Below are 20258 nucleotides of genomic sequence, written 5' to 3'. Positions count from 1 at the left end.
CTTGAAGTCGCAGCGTGCTCGGGGTGTCCTGAGATCTTTCTGAATGAACTAGCATTTGCTGCAGATGCTGCTCATAAAAACGTGATTCATATTTTCGCCGTGTAACAATGAGTAAGCCAGCGGTTACAATGGAAAGGTTGTCTAGACACGGAGGAGTTCAGGAAAAACCCTGAAAGTCGAGTATTTTCTACCGCAGTTTGCAACTCCATTGTTTCTGTTCATAACACCTGGCTCTCCTCTTGTCTTACACGTATTACATTTTCTTATTCTTATTTACTAGTTGTTTATTAACGGGCTTCTTGTGGTGCAGTCCGGTGAGTAGCAGTGAGTGGTGTGTTTGATGTTTAGAGGTCTGGTCTGATTTGTTGATGATATGAAGAAGATAAATGATGGAAAACTTTCATCTTTCTCTCTGTTCACTTCAGAAAAAAAGCTTGTTTAAATTATAATGTGAATATGTGCCAATAGCAGAGGAGGTGCAGTCAGGGTCAAGGAAAAGGTTACATGGAGAAATGCCTTATCTTCTCTGTGTGTCTTTGACCGTCTGTGTGTGTGTGTTACACAGAGAGAAAGACACAGAGATGGTCTTATCCTACAAATAACGACCCTATGTTGTTCAGCTGTGATTGTAACCACCTGTTGTTGGTGCCGCTGTGTGACAGATGAGTACTGAGCTGCATGGAAAAGCCTGCTTATGGTGTTCGATGTCCTAGAGTGAGTTAACGCAGCGAGTTACACAGACTGCCTTTACTGTTCTGTGAGCTTTTTGCAGTGTACCTCTCCAAAACAGTGAACACCCACTATTAAAGGCAGAAAGTGATCAGATTTTCAGAACAACTCTATGCCAGCGTCTTATTGGCAAAAGATATAGTTGCAGAGCTTCAGTGACCTGCAACTGACACAAGAAAGATGAGAAGTCAGGCTTTTTTAGAAATGCGTAGTGCAGACGTAATAATTGGAGTACATACTACTACTCATAGGATGTTTCGATTAGATTCAATGTTACTGTTGTTGTGCTGAGTGAGAGGTACAGAGCCCATCAAATGCTAAAAAGGTTTTTATTTTTCATCAGAACAAAGGAGCTTCAGTTTTCAAGAGAGACAGACAGAACTATGTATGAGATGCTGGCTTTCATTAAATATGCCTTTTTGTAGGTGCTTTATACCATGATGTGGTAAAAGTTTAACTTGTTGCCAGTTTCAGTTGTTTTTTTAATGATCATTCTCAGTCCATAACAACTAACTAAAATTTCATATAATTCCATTACAACACAAGAAATTTTTGTCTGCCTTTAAACAAATGCAATAGTTTTATCACTGATACTGTTGCAGCAATGTCTGATATGGATATATACATACTCTACTCTGTAACTCAGCCCAGTGTACACACACACCACCCACAGCTCTCCCACACTGACCAACGTTCATTGGCACAATGACTTGACAAGTGACGTTTTGCCCCATGTGAAGCTGAGACAGCTGGAGGATGGGAATGTGGGGAGGAGAGGACGACTGCTGGACTCAAGGTTTGCTTATGCAACTTCCAACATGAATTTCACTTAGTTTTCATATATTTAGTTCAGTATTATAACTACTGTTTAATAAGGAACGCTAATACTTGGATGTATCTAGCTGTTAGTTTGGCCCTTCTATCCTTTAATAGGACCTAGGATGATAATAGAGATTATGGTTAATGGTTAAATTTAATTTAGAAATTAGAGAAAATGAACTGATCAAGAAAGGTTTGTAATTTTCAAAAACAATTTCATAATTTCCAAGAAAACTTTACTATGTATTTAATGTAATTATCAATCAGGTACATGTAAATCAGTCCTTGTTTTTATAACAAAGTAAAGTTGTGATTATGCTATGAATTAAAACACTGTGCCCTTATGGTTCCAATTCCATGTCTTGGTTTGATTTTTTTGGTTAACCGACCTGGAAATGAAGTCCAATCAGGCGACAGTCAGATCTAGAGTTGTTTCTGAAGATATACAGTATACTTGGTAGCACCACATGTGTTCTGCTTTCCCAGAGCTGGAGCACTATCGTAGTAATGCTTTTCACTTTTCTGTGTCATATTTGACAGAGGTCTGCTGATTCTGGTTATGTCTATATTCCCTGAGTGCTCGGATCAGGGCTCATAGTTATTCTTGTCTCATTGGACAATTCAGCATCCCATGCCTTCAGGTGACTCAGACAGCAACAACTTTGATTGGTCCGAAATGAATTTCCTCGTTCACATCTCTCAGTGGCTAGTCAAGCACTAGGCAGGTGTGATGCAGACACAAGGCATGCCAAAAGAAAAACTAAACAAAAAATGTGTGTGTATGTACATATGAAAGGTTCAGTCTAAGCCAAGTGAATTAAAATAGTAGTAATTTTATACACATTGTGTTATTCTTTTTATGTAATGCATGTTTTTATAAATTTGTGTGAGAGCAGCATCATTTCCAGCTGTCATCCAGTTGTCACCACTCATCCAAACCTCTTTCAGACCAGTGACAGTGTAATGTTGCAGTTTCCTAGCTGTTCTATGAGCAGTATCTTTGATTGTTTGCATGAAGCTTCTGTATTATACAATGGACACCCTGATATAAGCCTCAATCAATGTATCAATCATTAACAGTGTTTAACCTCTACTAAAACCATCCACAAAGACCTATAAAAATATCCCTGTTTTTAAATCACAGTATGACTTTCATTCAGGATGCTAAGTCTTTATTTAGAAGTGATGAGGAAGTGAAATGATAACAGTGCATTTCCTTCCATATCTTGTTTTTCCTGGTCTAGTCCCTGACATGAGCACATTTCAGTGTTGTTCTCAAAGCTGTGTGCCTGTTCCCAAAGAGAACATTAAGTGCTGCTTTAACCAAGGCAACCACTCTCTGCAGCAGGTCTTCCTGTTCTTGAGAGGAAAGAGAAGAGAGGAACGAAAATTAATTGCCTAGTTGAGTGGATTTGAATTTGGGTACAGAGGTAAAGGAAGTTTTCAAGGATGGCAAGCGGGGGCTTGGAGGCGCCTAACCCTTCTTAGAGGCAGGATGGAAGGCCAGAAAAACATGATAAACATAATTTATCATTATGATAGGAGCTCATCCTTCCCACATATGGATGTTTAGCCCTATTTGTGCAGGATTAGTTTTACCTGGGAACCTCTGGTATTTTCTAACAATCATCATCTGTGATCTTAATCCCGTACGAATGTCCGTGATTTGTAAAGTAAAAATTGCAAATCACCTACCACAATTCTCGTAGCAGAGACATAACAACGGATTGTGAATTTGAGTAAAACACAATTTCTTTATCCTGTGCAAATGCACCACATGAAACATGTTGGGGGGTAATATCTGAATCATATCCTCAGGTAAAACTAATCTCGTGCGAATAGGGCTTTTCTGTTTCATATAAAAAAGGAGCATTTGAATTGGCCTAGGTAAATGACAATAGAATGACCTTCATTTAGTAAGATAACATAGGACTTTATTCATCCCTGTGGGGAAATTAATGTGATACAGTGACGTGGAACACTGCAAAATACAAAAACCTGACTAAGGTAAGACAACAGAAACTATATAAACGTAAATATGTTGAGGTTCAAAAAATACCTGCTGATACCTGCGCTAACAAGATTTGTAAAGGCTTTGAGTCAACACTGACCTTTGGGTTACTTAACATGAACAAAACCACACAGCTTGTGACAGTTGTATGCTATGTTCCTCCATTTTAAGGAACTTTTTTTCTTGAGATTGGGTTGAGAATTTTGAACAACAATCATGCGTAACAGTGTGGGATGGCATGGAGTTTGAAAGACATTGGGGTTGGGAATAAGCTCTCCAGACATTTGGTTATGCAGGGAGTTGAGCATAATGGCTAAACCACATCACATCTAAATACATTTTGGTCATCCGCAGAAAATGTATAGCTGTATTAATATTGCTCCAGTTGTCTTCCCATATGGCTCAGCAAGGCAAATATAATGCCCACTCTTGTGAATTGTATGCTTTTTTTTTGTTTTGTTTTTTGCCAAGGTTCTTATTAAAATGTAGTGACCATCTGAATATGTGCCACTTTACCAGTAGGGTTTTGGTGTCAATACTTTAAGATACTGGCCCTGCTGCCCTGTAGATGTGAGTGTGGTATGTTTTTAAACAGCCAAGTAGTTTACATGTTTACACCCTTGAGAAATGAACAGAAATCAGTCGTGTGATACAGTTTACCACTGTAAATTAATTTCTTATATCTTCTTATGTTATTATGAGACAGTTTTGGGGACAATTGCATTTGGTTTAATTCTACTTTAAAGTGTGTAGTATTTGAAGACCCAGAATAAACAGGTTACGTAACATGGAGACATTACCAAGTCAGTAGTTGTTCTTTTACTTTTTTAAAGCATGGTGTAGTTTTCTGTGTGGGTTCTTTGTGTACAAACAAGCACTAGATAATTCTCAGACTTGACTGTCTAGGGTGCAGAATTGTTGGCAGTTTCACTCTGAAACCCCATCTGTGTGTGCAGTGTTGTGAAATGGAAATGCACCAACATACCCCAGCACATGCTGCGACATGCTTCTTCCTATTCAAGTTTACGTGCTGTTGAAGCTACATATTGCTTGGAAACTATACCTCACATGATCACACAATTATACATCAAGCCTATATTTTATACATTTATGAAATGTCTTGTTATCTCTAGTTTGCCTGTAGACGAGCCTGTAGATTTAAACATAGAGGTAAGTGTGTGATCTGAAATGTATTTCTGTTTATTAGGTAATTGTCAATCTCTTCAAAGGTTTTCCTCGACTTTTGTTTAGAACAAATTAGTATGGCCTTTGCATGTGTCCTTTCATTTAGGTTGTTCCTGGAGGAATCAGGCATAACATTATGACCATCTTTTTAATATTGTGCTGCCAAAACAGTTGGGGGAAGGGCCTCTATTTTTCATTTTTTGATAGGACAGTCAGTAAATGCTTTCCAGGCCACAGCTCACTCTTATTAACCCTGAAATGGTTGAAGGAGTCTTTATGTTTAACCACAGGGAGATTAAACATAAAACAAATTGCAACTGCTGGCACATTTTTGCCTCAGCTGGAAATCTACAACTTTAGCTGTACTTCAGCCAGTTTCACTGGCTGGCCAGACCTACACTCTCTGTTATCACATAGTCTTAATCAACAAAAAAGCAACTAAAACAACTACTGGACATTCAGGAATTTCCCAATTAGGTCATACTTTATAAAAATACATAAAAAAAAGCTCGCCATTGTTTTCATCTACACACAAGGTAGTTTTTTTCTGGAAAAAAGGCACTCAAAGCAGGGAAAATTTAAGTCACAAACAACCAATCACAATGCTTGATGCTGGGGTGGGAACGTCCAGTCCATTGATTGGCTTCAACTTTCAGATCAGTGGCCTTCGCTTCTGTTGCCTCCCAGAGGGAATGCCAGGTGGGGTTAATCTTGGGCTTCGTGCCATAAAACCCACTTGCCTGATGTTTAATGTAAGAGCTGCCAAAGACCTTTGGACTAAACAAAGAGTTTAGAGTTCTCAGTTGCCCTGTTTTGAAAACTTTGAATTAACCTGAACCATCGACTGAGACTCACATCAGTAGGAATCATCTGACTATATTATGATGGAATATCACTTTCACTAAGTATGTAAGGAAAATATAAAGATATATGAAGCTGATGTTCTGACCCTGGATATGAAACACTGACTGTACAGTTAATTGGAAAATGTTATTTTAGTATTACTTCCTTTGAGAGCCTGTCATGGTGAGTGTGGGCTAGATGGAATATGTGTAGTTATGCAGTAATTAGATATTTAGACTTTAGAAATCCATTAACCATAATGGCTCTGAAAGTGTATTTATGCTTTGTGCACTAGGGTTAGGGTTAACCTTCTACATGTTGACCAGAGGCAAGAAGCTAGTTTTCACCTGGTGCCACTACTTTACTTTGACTTGTTTTCTGACACAGTGGAGCATAATTGACACTTTGTGATAACTGAAGTATACAGTCCTTGCCCTCATCTTCGTCTGATATTTGCAAGGCAGTCCATCCTCTAAAGGCAGAACCCACTGGACCGAGATCACATCCCAGAGGAAGGAATCTGTGTTAGACCTTCCTCTCTATTTTTTCACTTTACTTTTCTCTGCCTTGTCCCTGAGTGGAAAACTGTAATTGTCTCTGAATAACTGTGGAGTTTGAAGTTTATGTTTGTCTGTACTTAGACTTCACCCTTACCATTCACTATACTGCTGCCTCAGCGGTTCTTTGCTAAGTTGCTGGAGTTTCACATGGCCTTTATGAAACTTGGTTGAGGGCTTACATTGTGAAATGTTTTCTAATGCTTTCACAGATGCCTGGCACTTAAAGATTGTCTTATTTCGTAAAGGACTAGTTGGCTATGCTCAGTTCAGGTTATGTCAGTGAATTAAATGAGAAGTTTGTCAAAAAATATTGATGTGCTGCCAAAATTTCCAGGAGTCTCTGCTGGTTCCCTTGGAACTGTTGTCCACAAAGAGTCCATGTGAGTGCAGTCCCATAAATTATTTGTTTTCCAGTTAACAAAAGCATGGTAGTTACACATCAGTGGTTGCTTTGAACATATAGTGCTTTTTATTTTACAACTTATCTACCTCTGTTAGAGCCACCATCACAGAACTGCACTAAATCTACCTGTCACCTTTGCACATGTTGTACATATGACACATTTCTATGTGTATGTTATTATTTATTACATACTGTTGCCACCATTATTAGTACTATATGCTGTTATTATTATTATTATTATACTTATATACTTATTATATATACTATATATACTCTACTACTATTACATACTGTTTAGTTGCAATAACATTACCATTGTATCATCAGTACGACTGCCATCATCTTGCCACTGCACCTTATCTACCTATGTATATTTTGTTTTTTAAGTGTCCTTGTCCTCTTCTGTGTTTTTGTTTTTTTTTGCTTTTATTTTTCTACCTCAGTATCTTATTCTATTGTATTCTATCTATCTTACATACAGTTAATAATATTGGTAGATGGAGAGAAACAGAAATGACGGTAAGCTTTTGCAGCAAAAAGCATGTGTTGGACTGATTCATGGCTCTAATCGGCCCAAAAGACCTTGACAAGCTAAAAACATACACAGGTTAATATTTGTCAGGCCGTTTGATCTCAGGCGTGCGTATGGTTGAGTCTGAGTTTAGCTGAAGGTTGTCGAGATAAAGTGATAAAGTGTAGGAAAGATAAACACATTGGACGCAGAGCACCACTTCAGCGGCAGCAGGAGGACCAATTGTTTGGCTTCCTGCACATGACATGCATCATCTGCCCACAAACTGAGAGACTGGAACACACATGAGCAAATGGCTCTTTAGCAATTGATTGACAGGGAGTCATTAAAGCACAGGACCACTAGGCCAATACACCAGGATATTAGTTAGTCAATCAATACGGTCATTTAGGTTCTTTTAGCTACCTAGTAGCAGAGTGGAGGTGCTACAGTGCTTGGCCTGTGCTTTACAGTTCTGTTGTTGTTTTTACAATATGTAGTGTTTTTGCATTTTTTTATTTTGTTGTGTGTGGAACTAACATTAAATATAATTTTGCTTTTTGGTCTACATTTACCATTTACATTAATTTATGCCTACCCCTTTAAAAGGAATGTCTCTATATGACTTCTTTACTCTTGTCTGCATCCATGCATGTAATACATGTATTGACCAAAGGGAAATTCGATTCATAAAAGACAGCTCGGTACTACTTATGCACCTCACAGTACATCACCATGTACTATGTACCAGGCAACATCATGCTATGATCTGTAAAAACTCATAGCAGCCATGAAACACATCATGTCCGTTGTATTTCTTACAGTGCCCATGTATTTATGAAAGAAGCATTTTTATTAGCTGATTTTATAAAGAACTCTGAGACTTTACTATATACTGTAACTTTTGTTTCAGTACAGAAAATGTTGTATAGATAAAGAGTTAGAAAGAAATGTATGCGGACTGAAGTTCATCAAAACATGTTCAGAGGTTACACGAAGGAATTTTGTTCTTGTTCTTGATTCAGATACCAGTCAGGCAAGCAATTCTGGTGAGAAGAAGTAGAGACTGAGTTAGGGGTGTTTTCAAAGTGTGGCTTATACCAGCAGTATATGGCTGCTTAAAAAATGGGTGGATACAAATCTCTTCCAATCACCAAGTAGCTTTATATACCACCCCTTTCTTTTTCCTCTGACATGAGACACAACTCAACACAACAGTTTAACAGTTTTCATATGGACCTCATAGCCATTGCAGAGAGAAGAAATTCCACACATACATATGGGGTGTTTTCTCTGTATTTTATGCTCAGCCATAAATTAGTCTTAAGTTGCTCCACGACTTTTTGCTGTGTCATGAGGAGAAGATTTCCTGTGGTGAAGTCAGAAAACAGGCAGAGGACATGAGTTTGAATTTGGGATAGAAACACACACAAAAAATGGCATTTTTTACTGCCTCTCCCCCGCCACCTCCTTCAGTGGAGCAACCCCCATACAAATGACTTCCAGCTGCTGTGACCTGGAGATGGAGTAATGGTTGTGATGCTATATGGTCCATTCAGGCCCAGATGTGAAACTGCTGCACCAAGAGGCCCTGAGTAGGGTTATGACTGGGCTCTTTGTAACTGAACAGCACCATATACTTTACACTATATACTTTAACTGTACAGTAAGAAGCGTTTTAGTTAAGATCAAGGTACTGAAGATGTTCCTGGTAGGAATGTCTGTTTTATAGTATTTTTTTAGAGGAAGTCATTACTGCAAAAGACAATAAAAAAGATAAGAAAGAATTGTATTATTTATTTGGCAAACAAAATTAAATGTGATTTACCATCTCAAACCAAGTTAGCTTACAGTGGAAGCCAGAGAGATATTACTTAAATTAGTCGTATATTATTTTTCAGTGTAATCAAATTTGAAAACTTAGATCTGGATTAACTGAGTTCAGGTGGATTTTTTTTCTTTTCTTTTCTTTCTTTTTCTTTTCAGTGTACCTCCTCCTGTGAAGCTAATCCTGTTGAACAGGGATTAATTATGATTTGTAATTGGTCAGGACCTATAGGAGAACAAAAACTGGGGCTTTTCTACTTAATGCCTGACTGGATGATTGTCACTCCAAGGTGCATTGGCAGAACACTGCAGCACATGGCTTTCTGTCAAATGAGGATATCTTCTTTTAAAAATCTTTCATTTATTTTATTTATTTTGAAACTTATTAAAATGTTAGAGCAGACCACAGTCGGTTGTAGAGAGGTCCCTGTGCTTGTGGCTGACACTACAGCTTTCCTCAGGAGAGATGGTACTAATGAGTTTCAGGTATGTGCCAAACATGTTCCACCACGACTTGTAAATCCATTAACTCTGGCACTTGGCCTATTTTGAAGAAGAATGGGTTGCCCATTTGTGGTAATGAGACAAGCATCAGGAAACATGCTCTGGATGTAATCCGAGGCTAGTCCAGTGGGGAAACACGGGATGTGTGTCTACAATTTCCCTTTTCTTGACTTTCTTCTTTTTCTTCTTCCTCCTCTTACTTTTGAAAGTAAAAAAAATAATTTGCTCTGCCATGTGGAAGCCAACGTTGAGTTCAGCACAGTACAGTCCACTTCCTGACCCCCGGTCAGTGGGTCTAAAACTTAGACTGTAATGTGAGCTGGCTGGGAGGCTGCTGGGAGGTTTTACTGCAGGAGAAGTTGAGGCTAGTGCACTGACATTTTTTCTGCCTGTGGAGATCCAATGTGCATGGATCAAATGTGTTCCTGTTCACTGTGTGACAGGCTAGGTGTGCACTGCGCTGCAGGTAACCCTGGACCTGTAAGCCAACATATAGATTATTCTTGTCAGATCAATCCCAGCAGATGTTGTGGAATCTTTTCGCTATCATCACCAATCAAAGCTGCAACTTGGAACTATTAACATTTGCTAATAAATCATAAGCGACAGTGTGAGACAGTGAAACACCTCCAAGAGAAGAACATTAATGAAATAGTCCCCTTTCCCTTTCTACTTTGATTATGTCCTTTAGTGAGTAATTTACCTCTGTTCAGTTTGTAAACATATTAGCATCAGTCCTTCTTGGTTTTGAGGTTTTACTGAATATTTCCAAAAGTGATTCACTTGAAATGTGCAGAAAAATTTGGACTGATTAGCGTCAGTGGAAATAACCACCACAGCTGGACAAACAAGGATACATCCACAGAAACAGACTAATCAGCCAACTGTCCTGTTTATTTTTAAAGGCACTGCAGTAGTCATGAACAAGATATGGAACATATTTTACCACAACTGAATGATCAGCTCTATAAAATGTATTATACCTGTCTGATGACAGAAGAACAGAACAAATGGTCCTCAGCACAAAATCAAAATCAAAGATATGTGAATGTCATTAACTTTTTTTTTTATCTACAATAAGTTCACCTATTTGTCATCATAAAAAGAAAAGTCTGTTATGAAATGCACATTTGCTGACAAACGGGTCTTACCACAATCATGTTCAAAACTGATCAGCGCTGACAATTTAGAATCTAGAAAATGTGACATTCTAGTGAAAATAAATGTTAAAATGTCTAAATAAATAGTTAACTTATTCATCTCTCACAATTTGTTAGCATTTGTACAATACTGATGTCTGCCGATGACATATTTTTGGCTAAATATACTTAGGATATGCTAAACACAAAGATTGTTGTCTATTCCTGTTTCTGGTTTGTTGGCAGTGAGTGCAGTTAATTTATTGAAACCTTTTTCTCCTCACTTTGTGCTCATAAGTGGTCTCCGGTGTTAAATGAAGCCTGTGCTCATTCTCCATTTTGGAAGCTGATTGTAACCTGAGAGATTCTGAGAATGTTCTAGGGACAAGCTGTTTATTTGACCAAGCTGGGAAAATGTTCTGCTACCACAATGTGAGCCTGTCCCCAACACGGTTGCTTTGATGCCAGTCTACTGAATTCATTCACAAATCGAAGTGAATCATTAGAGATCCACTGGTGTTACATATGTGACAGAAAACTACCCGACCAAACAAACAGCGGTTAACTATGGGTAAACAGATAATCAATTCAAATTACTAGGTCAAATAATCTATTCATGAGATGTTATAGAATAACATGCATAATAAGGATACAATGTTATTCAAGTGTTCTTGAACAGGGCTTTTGTCATATATCAGATGAAAACTCACAAGAGGCCAAGTAGAATGATTCAATTACAAGTTTAAAGATTATAAACAGCAAAAAAGAAAAGGGAAAAAAAAGAAAAGTGCACTGCAGTTCTGCAGTCACTGTGGGGTGACCAGGTTCATAGCAGATGATTTTTCAGCAAAGACTCTTTAACAAAGCAGACAGACACCTTAGGGCAACTCTGCCTTGTCCAAGCAGTGTCCAAGAGGGACCTGAGGCAAATGGTGGATGTCACTGGGAGAGAGAAAACTGATATTGCATTTTTCAATCTGGAATTTGTCTTTGTCTGAAGCGTAAATGCTTTTAAATCAAGACAGCCAGCAGACTACAACAGCAATTTCCTGTTGTCTTTGAGGGGTTCTTTACCCTTCTTGTTCACTGCCCATTTATTACATTATGTAGTTTAAAGCAGGCTGCCATCTCTGCAAATGCGAGCCAGATAGAGTGGCCTCCATTGAATCTGGGGTATTTTTCTGATTAACTGTGTTGTCTGGAATACCTCTGAAGAGGCTTTGACAGTTTTTTGGTTCACACAGGGAAACCAGAGTAGTATATTAAGCAAGGGGGAAGGTAACTAAATATAGATTATACATTCATGAGTCTTTGACTGAGTCACTGCCCTGGACGATTAGCCAAGTCATGGTTCTTAGGAGGGCAGTTTTACACAGCAACTACTAGACACAAATACTGAATACACTGTCATGAACTTATGAAAATTCAAGTCCCCAGTCATTGTACTGTTAGGATTTTTGGTAGTAGCATTTTTGGTATGAAGTCATCTAAAATGTATTGTGTATCGTGCTTTGTCATGAAATGTGGCTTAGTTATTATATCTCCAGAGGATCGATTGTTATGTCCATGGTAATCTGCTGAGAATCCAGGGAAATAGCTCCTTTTTGCACAGATATTCATGGTTTCCTGGAGATCAGCCCAGACATGAGGATGTTGATTTTCTTACTCCCCAGAACATGAATCCTACTGTCTTCAATAGAATAGAATGCTCTTTATTGTCATTATACAACAAGTTTGCAGAAAACAGACCAGTTACAGACCAGTTGCATACATTGTAAGTCATCTCACATGATGATGGTAAATGGGTTACCAAAAGGTTTGCATGTAGGAGCCTGAAAGCCGTACAAGCTCCCCTTCCCACAGATTATCCAAAAAAGCGTTGAATAAGGTCAGCTGGACTTGCAGAATTTCTTGAAGACGTTTCGCCACTCATCCGAGTAGCTTCTTCAGTTCTGATAAACTAGTGGGAAATTGAGGTTTAAATAGGAATGAACTCTGTGGGTACCACTCACCCGAAACTTGCTTGACCAGAGACTGGGGTCACTAATTACCGTAATGGCTGGTACTTATCTGTCCTTGAATGGGGGGAACTGTGTGCCTAGGCTAACTTACCCTATGAATAGAGCTCTAACAAGGCTATTGTCCATGGGAGCCTGGAGACTGTGAATGGTGTTGAAACTTCTTGGGGACAGAAGTCAAAACTGAATTATAAATAGTTGGTAAATTAAATCTCAGTCCACCTCCTCTGTTTAGAGAAGGGTTTTCCACTTTGACATAGATGGCTTCCTTTACTCCTCTCTCAAACCCACAGATTGTTTTGGGCCGAGAATTGGTCTGGAACTGCTCTGTTGGGATCTGTTTGGTTTTAGGACTCTCCAATTGTGTGCAGAGGGATTGTTTTTTTCTGTATCAGTTGAAACACACCCTGTAATGAAATGCCAATTTAGTTTTACCAGATTCATATTATGATAAGAATGAAATGTGGTAACACCACTTATGTGTGTGTCTTTGTACTTTTGTCCTTACTGTGACTTAACTAACAATTAGTAGCAGACTCTGCCTTCAGGACACCAGCTCCTGATCATCTTGTCCAAGGACACAAGAACTCAAACTGCCCATTTATTAATTTTATTTTCAAATGCAAATGAAAATACTTTTTATTGTTAGAGTACAAATTATTTTCAATCTCAAAGTTTTTCTTTTCTTGCAGGGATGTACGCCAGTTAGACATTTAACTGAAGACTCCTCCATCGCTATGAGGCTGAAGTTGGTTGCTTTGTGTTTATTGCTAAATTCCTTTTTAATGCTTGCAGTAACATAACAACAACTTGAATTGGGATGATGGACATGCTGTAGCTTTGTCATGGTGAACAGGGGCCTCAACTCATATCCATTTTGTAGTTCTGTTTCGTTTTAGCACTGACATTAGCGTGTGGCTTAAAGCTGCTGGTTGCAGATTGAAACAGAGGTCCTCTCTAGTCTGACGTTGACCAGGGCAAAGCTGATGACAGTATGGTCAGGATTATTACTGTTAGGATAGCAGGGTGTTTTTCTCCTGTTCTTCATAACCTGATAGCTATGGGGAAACCTGAGTGTGTGTAATACTCCGATAGCATGGGGTGAAATGAGGATTCAAAGTGACTGAAGACACAGCTGTAAAGCCAGCAACAACCCTGAAACCTGACACAGCAATCTCTCATTTTGCTCATGTAAAACGTAGACAACAAAAACAGTTAAAGTCCAGCTGCTCTACTTTTCCCACAAGTGTCATCTGACCTTGCTTAAGAACTAAGAAAAACAGCTTTGTCCAAATATTTAGTGTCACATGTGCTAGGTGTGCTACTACCTAGCATAGAAAGGCTTATCATTAGAGACCTAAACATGCTTCAAGCATCCAGAGAAACCATGTCACTTACTCCAGGTTTTCTTGTCTTCTTCTTAATGCTCAAATGGCGCCACAAAGCACAACATATGTATTGGTGTGCTCTGTCAACCTAAATTATTTTATTTGTCCAAAGCAGAATGACACTATCCATTTCACCCCTTTCACTGAAATTATAATAATGAAGCTTTTGCAGAAAAGTTAACTCCAAATACTGTTCTTTGATGAATCCCAAATTATCAAATCTAATGGTTCTGTTACTGTTTCAGATCTGCTGCACCACAGTCACAGTGAACCTTTGATCCGCACTGTAGATGTTTACTTTAGTCTAGTCACTGTGTTACCTTTACTGAAACTACTACTATACCCATTTGATTAACTTGGTCAGTTTAAAAAAAAACAAAAAACAAAACAACGATATCTTTAACATTACATATATTATTATTTAGGATATAAAACTAGACACATAAATAGAGGATTCTTTTCATGTTGTCCATCCCAAACTAAACCTTTTGTGGGAAGTGAGTTTTTAAATGTTGGTCATATCATTATTATGAGTTTCGTTCAGTAATGAGGAAGTGAATGTGATGTTACTATTAGATACTGTCTCCAGGATGAGTGTGTGCTTGGTGTTGTGTATGTGGCACAAGTGTTTTTCTGAAAGTTCCTTCCTGTCCACTGAGCGTGCATTCCTGCTGCCTCTCTTCCAGCTTTGGGTTATTGTATAGCCAAGAAATTAAAAGGAAACCGATGACATGTTTAAGGCATCTGATGAGTGGTTGCCTAAGCAAGATTCCTGTACCACATCTACGTGTTTGTGTCTCTCTGAGTGCACGCATGGATATAAGCAGCAGTGTTCTATTATTGTAACATATGCATCTGTTTTGTAGTTAGTGTCTGTAACATTCATTTCCTGGACACTGTGTTCTGTTTTGAATGCAATGTGATAATCACCAATCTATAGCTTGTTTTTCCTGATTCATTCATCATTTTTCCACTTTCTCTTTGTGTCTCCTGCAGCATGGGTGGGTTCCCTGTCCATGGGGATGATCTTCTTCTGTTCTCCCATCGTCAGTGTCTTCACCGACATCTTCGGCTGCAGAATTACCGCAGTTAGTGGGGCTACTGTTGGCCTGATCGGCCTAATGGCCAGCTCCTTTGTTACGTAAGGAAGCAATAAAGTTTGTCAAAGTGACATTGTACCATCACTGCATAGATCATACACTATATAAGCCCACTGTATAGTAGACCCTTCCTCTAACGCTCCATGATTTTAGTTCAAATATCAGGCTCTGTACTTTTTAGCTGCTTTCAGGTTACATGCCATTGGTGACACCTGGTTTTATAATCACCTGGGTTATAAGCCAAAATGGTCTCACCACACGTCCATTTAGTAGCAATTCTGGATCATTTCAGCATATCAAATGTTTTTATGGAATAACTATGGATATAATTTGTCTTAACATCCTCCTATGTCTTAAACCTTAAAGTTGAGATTTAACATCCATTCTTGCCTTTGGAAGCAGTACTTAACAAAACTGCCCCACCACACCAAGTCCTGTGCCACATGATCTTCTTCATCCATGTTTTGCAATTAAGACGATGTCCTTAAAGTGCTGACAATCATGAAAATAAGTGGGCAAACTCCATCTGCTGACTGGTATATAAAAGTTAATGAGTGCCCAATAACACAAATCGTATATAGTGATGTTTTATTACAAGTCTGTGTAATCTTTTATAATTTATTTATTTACTGCTTATACATATATAAAAGCATTTATATGTGTTCAACCCTGTAAAGGGAATTGCACATGGTATGGTATATTGTCAAGTCTGCTTTGCTGTCAATAGGAGTTGCATATGAAAATTCTGATAACCACAAAAAATTATCTGCCAACTATATTTTATTTCACTTTATTTCAAGTTAGAGTAAATTCTAGCACCTGTTGAGTTGATCTCCAAAAACAAAGGACACTACTGCTACATTTTATCATCACTCTGTGGGAAGAGGCTCTGTACTGTAGCACTCTGTTGTTAATAATTTCCTAGAATCTCATACTAGTCTACACGTGAGGGAATGCTTACATTAGCACACAGACAGACAGCAGCAAGTGTACCGCCATAACTTTGTAATCACTTTCCGGTGGACTAAATTGTTGATCTTGTTTGAATTATCTGCTGAAGTCAGAAGTCTCAAAAGTGATGTATCTTCTTGCTTTATTTGCACATAGATCCTTGGGTCCCATGTACTTCACCTATGGCATTGTGTTCGCCTGTGGCTGCTCTTTTGCCTACCAGCCCAGCCTGGTCATCTTGGGCCACTACTTCAAGAAGCGACTGGGTCTGGTGAATGGCATCGTAACGGCCGGCAGTAGCTTCTTTACCATCACGCTGCCCTTTGTGCTGTCAGGCATGCTGGAAAAACTGGGCCTCCACAACACTATGCGTGTCCTCTGCATCCTCATGTCTGGGCTGATACTGGCTGGCTTCACCTATAAGCCCCTGCTGCCTGTCAAACCCACCAGTTCCCAAACAGGCAGGTCACGCATGCGTCAGATCTTCAACGTCAATATCTGGAAGTCTTGGGGATATCGCATTTGGGCATTTGGCATCCCTGCAGCCCTTTATGGTTACTTTGTGCCTTATGTTCACCTGGTGAGTTATTTTTTTTTTCCACTGATCTAATGAAAGTTTGATTATAATCACTTAAATACATATTGTGTTGTTATTTGTGGGCCCACCCTCTGGGTCATTTGTCATTCAGATGGCCTCCACCACCTCACAGCAAGAAGGTCTGGGTTTGAATCTGGCTGTGGCCTGTAGGGAGTTTGCATTTTCTTCTAATTAATTTCAATATAAATATATAATATAATATAATATAATATAATATAATAATAATAATAATAAAACATATAATATAATAAAGGTTGGTACATCAGCTCAGTGGTTAGCACTGATGCCTCCCTCGAGAAGGTCTGGGTTGGAGTCTGACGCCTTTCTGGGTGGAGTTTGCATGTTCTCCCTGTATCTACGTGGGTTTTCTCCGGGTTCTCTGGTTTCCTCCCACATTCAAAGACATGCTCGTTAGGCTAATTGGTGACCCTAAATTGACCCTAAGTGTGAGTGTGAGTGCAAATGTTTTTTTGTCTCTGTGTTAGCCCTGCAATAGGCTGGCGATCTGTGCAGGGTGTACCCCGCCTCTCATCTAATGATGATACAAATACAAGATATAGCTGATGATGTTAAGTGGCAGTCTGACAATGTAAGAGGAATCATAGGCAGGTTGGAGAACTGTTCATCCTGGTAAAAGAGGACAACTACAGGCCATGAAGACCTGTGCAGGTTGATGAGTCCACAACAACCAGATGTGGTATGGAGCTCCACAGGTCAGAAAAACACAAACCCAGGCCAGAGACACTGATAACAAGATGGAGGAGAGAAAGGGGGAGGGAAGGGACACACAAGATAAATTACAAACAACTCTTATTTTAATAGAGCTCCTCTATACACAGCAATGTTAAATCTATTGCCTTTTAAAATACTGACATATGTTTATAGTTGGTTCTGTTTTAGAAATCTAATTTCCAGATGAAAAATAAAATATAGTACAATATATAGTTCACTTGAACTCGTTTAAACCACTATTCCTTCCCACAGAATGATATGGTTTTTCATGGGCATTTAATATGAATACCATAAATCCAATGCTGATATCATTGTACTTATACTAATTATACTTATACTACTAGTTTAGGATATGTAAGACATTGCATCTATATCAAAAGAGAGTTCTTATGTGTTCATTTTCCCTAGCAGCACGTATCCACATGAGCTCCTTCAACTGTGGCCCTGATGAATGTTGTCAAATATGACATGAAGACGCAGTTTTGTAAACCGGTGTCACTTTAAATGAATTAGGTTTTAATTCAGCTATAAGAGTGAAAATGACTTTTAAGAAAACATCTTTGTGTGAGGGCTGCAGAGGAGAGAGTCTGGATGTGTTGGACAGACTCAGGAGGTGCCTGTTTATTTGGACACAGTGACTCTGTTATTGGAGGAAGATCACTCTATCCCAGGGATCCTTGCCTCTGTTTTCCCAACACTTCTCTTGTGTCTCTACTCAGACTGGAACACCACAGGGGCCCGGCTGCAGCCTTAGGCCCACCCCTGGCCTTACAGCCCCTGCACCCGTTCTTCCCTAGACATAGTAGCCCCCTCCCAGCACTTAAAGTCAAGCCCAAGCCTCATGAAACTGTATGGAAAGAAGAAGAAGGAAAAAACAAGAGTCAAACAGCTCATTGTTTGGCCTCTCAGGAAGCAAGGCCTATCAGGCCCTCAAAACCTCCCCATACTTTTGTGTCTAAGTGTGTGTTTCCCTGAACAAAATGCTGAGCACAGCCTTTTATAGAAGCACTGCCCCTGTTCCGTGCTTGTTTTTCTCTTACCATAGCTGAATAAGCCATACGTATCTTAAGACTGTTAAAGAGTAAAGTCCAGCGTTGGACACACACACGCCTTTCCACATGTTGCTGATTCTGCTGTCTGACGATATCTGCTCTATAAATGAATTGATAAAAGGCGTGTATTGCCAAGCACAGAGTGGTGAATATGACAGTGTTCTACTGCAGAACTGACCAACATATGAAAGACTAGACTTACAGAAGGTAGTTTTCTGTAGAAAGCTTGCTCTACTTATATTTATTTCAATGCATTTAATAAGGAGCACCTGCTGGGCTGCAGTGTGTGGACTGGAAGAGGGCTGGATGTTTAATGACCATTAAAAAGCCAAGAGGAGAGAGCAGAGGGAAGGTGGGTTGGTGCACAGTGGGGCTCTAAAAGGGAAAACTGTCCCTGAAACAGACTTTAAGAGCACATTTCTCTTACTGTGTTGTATTTTGTTAATTAGTGTGGACCTGTGGACAACTGCATTCAGCATACCATGTTCCAGCAGCTTATTCACAGGGAAATTTGTTGTTAATTTTATTAATTATACCTGAAATTAACTGGTTAAAATGTAAAATTGAAGCCAGCAAGGACAAAAGATGTGTCGGGGGAAACTAGGTCCTTGAGTCACTCCATTGAGAATTGGTGATGTCCAGACAAAGATCTGTCAGGCCAGTAAAATACTTTGGACTAACCTTAGGCAGTGATAGACAGACAAATAACAGGAGTGTAGTCATGCACCTCTCTGTTTTAGTCAAGTTAATCCTCTCTTCTCAAAGTGAGAAGTGAAAATGCATTGTGGGGAATGTCGGAAGTGATTAGGTTCTTTGTAGTTCACAGGTTAGATTGTTGTTAAACCTTTTTTTTGTGTGTGTGTGTTTATGTATTTTATAGGGTTACAATGTTCCATCCAACAAGGTTATCTGCTAGACTGAGAGTTTCATCACATGTTCCTGTAACGTGATCAAATACACGCACACTGTCAAAAAGCAAACATCCTGCTTCAATCTACAGTTCTCATTACTGAAGAATAGAATAGAATGCCCGTTATTGTTAATATACATTGTATAACGAGAGTGGAGTGCTTTTCATTTTCAGTACAAAAACACAAATATATACAAATTAGTGCAAATGATAGCATTTACAAAAATAGACCACTGTGTTCAATCAGTCATTGGTTTAAATGAAATACCATGAATGAATATTTGTTTAGGATTCCTTTGCCAGTCCTTTTTGCCAGGCACTTCAGAGTTTGGTGGAAACTTGCTTCATGTATTGTCACAGCAAAGTGCAGTAGTGTATGGACTCTGCAGAAAAACTAAATGATCAATCTGAAATTAAAAGCCAAAGCTCCATGATAAGCAGAAGAATGGCACAGCCCAGAGAACTGCTGAATCTGTGTTTAGCCAGCTAATCCCATTAGAGAGAGAGAGCAAAGGTGCTCTTTTTTTTCTTTTGCTTTATTTGTAATGAGAAAACATGTGACACAGCACTGTCCTGCCACCTAGCAGGAAGCCTCGACATACATAACAGACATAATTGATGCAGTGTGTGAACGAGTCAGTGAGGGAATATCTTGTGTCTGCCTGAGACATCCAGTAGCATCGCCAAGCAACCAAGCAATCACTGCGTATGAGGTATCATTTTGATAGATTTTGCCCTGATGTCTGGCCAGTAATCCATCAGTGTGACATCAGATCTTATAGAATTTACAAATCTCTTCATGGGGTTTAAGTTATGTATTGTTTTCTGCATGTCTGAATGTGTTCCTTACTTGGCCATTGTCATTGATTGTGTCATGCTATTTTGTGTCTGGGAGTTCATCAACATATTGTATCACAGATGAAGAATCCAATTCCTTTTGTATTACAAAAATATAACAGTACAAGTAAAAAATATTAC

General features: G+C 38.9%; 1 protein-coding gene across 1 annotated transcript in view; it reads left to right on the top strand.

The window, feature by feature from the left end:
* slc16a10 (solute carrier family 16 member 10) overlaps positions 1–20258 on the top strand; it is a 28662-nt gene that overhangs the window by 1119 nt on the left and 7285 nt on the right. The window contains exons 2-3 of the mRNA XM_047573979.1: positions 14934–15078; positions 16145–16568. Coding sequence (XP_047429935.1) covers positions 14934–15078; positions 16145–16568 — 569 coding nt within the window. The remainder of the gene's footprint in view (positions 1–14933; positions 15079–16144; positions 16569–20258) is intronic.

Source organism: Mugil cephalus, chromosome 21, assembly GCF_022458985.1.
Source record: "Mugil cephalus isolate CIBA_MC_2020 chromosome 21, CIBA_Mcephalus_1.1, whole genome shotgun sequence".
NCBI classification, from domain to species: Eukaryota; Metazoa; Chordata; class Actinopteri; order Mugiliformes; family Mugilidae; genus Mugil; species Mugil cephalus.
The sequence above is the reverse complement of the archived record's forward strand: the minus strand, read 5'-3'. Positions and strand labels throughout refer to the sequence as shown.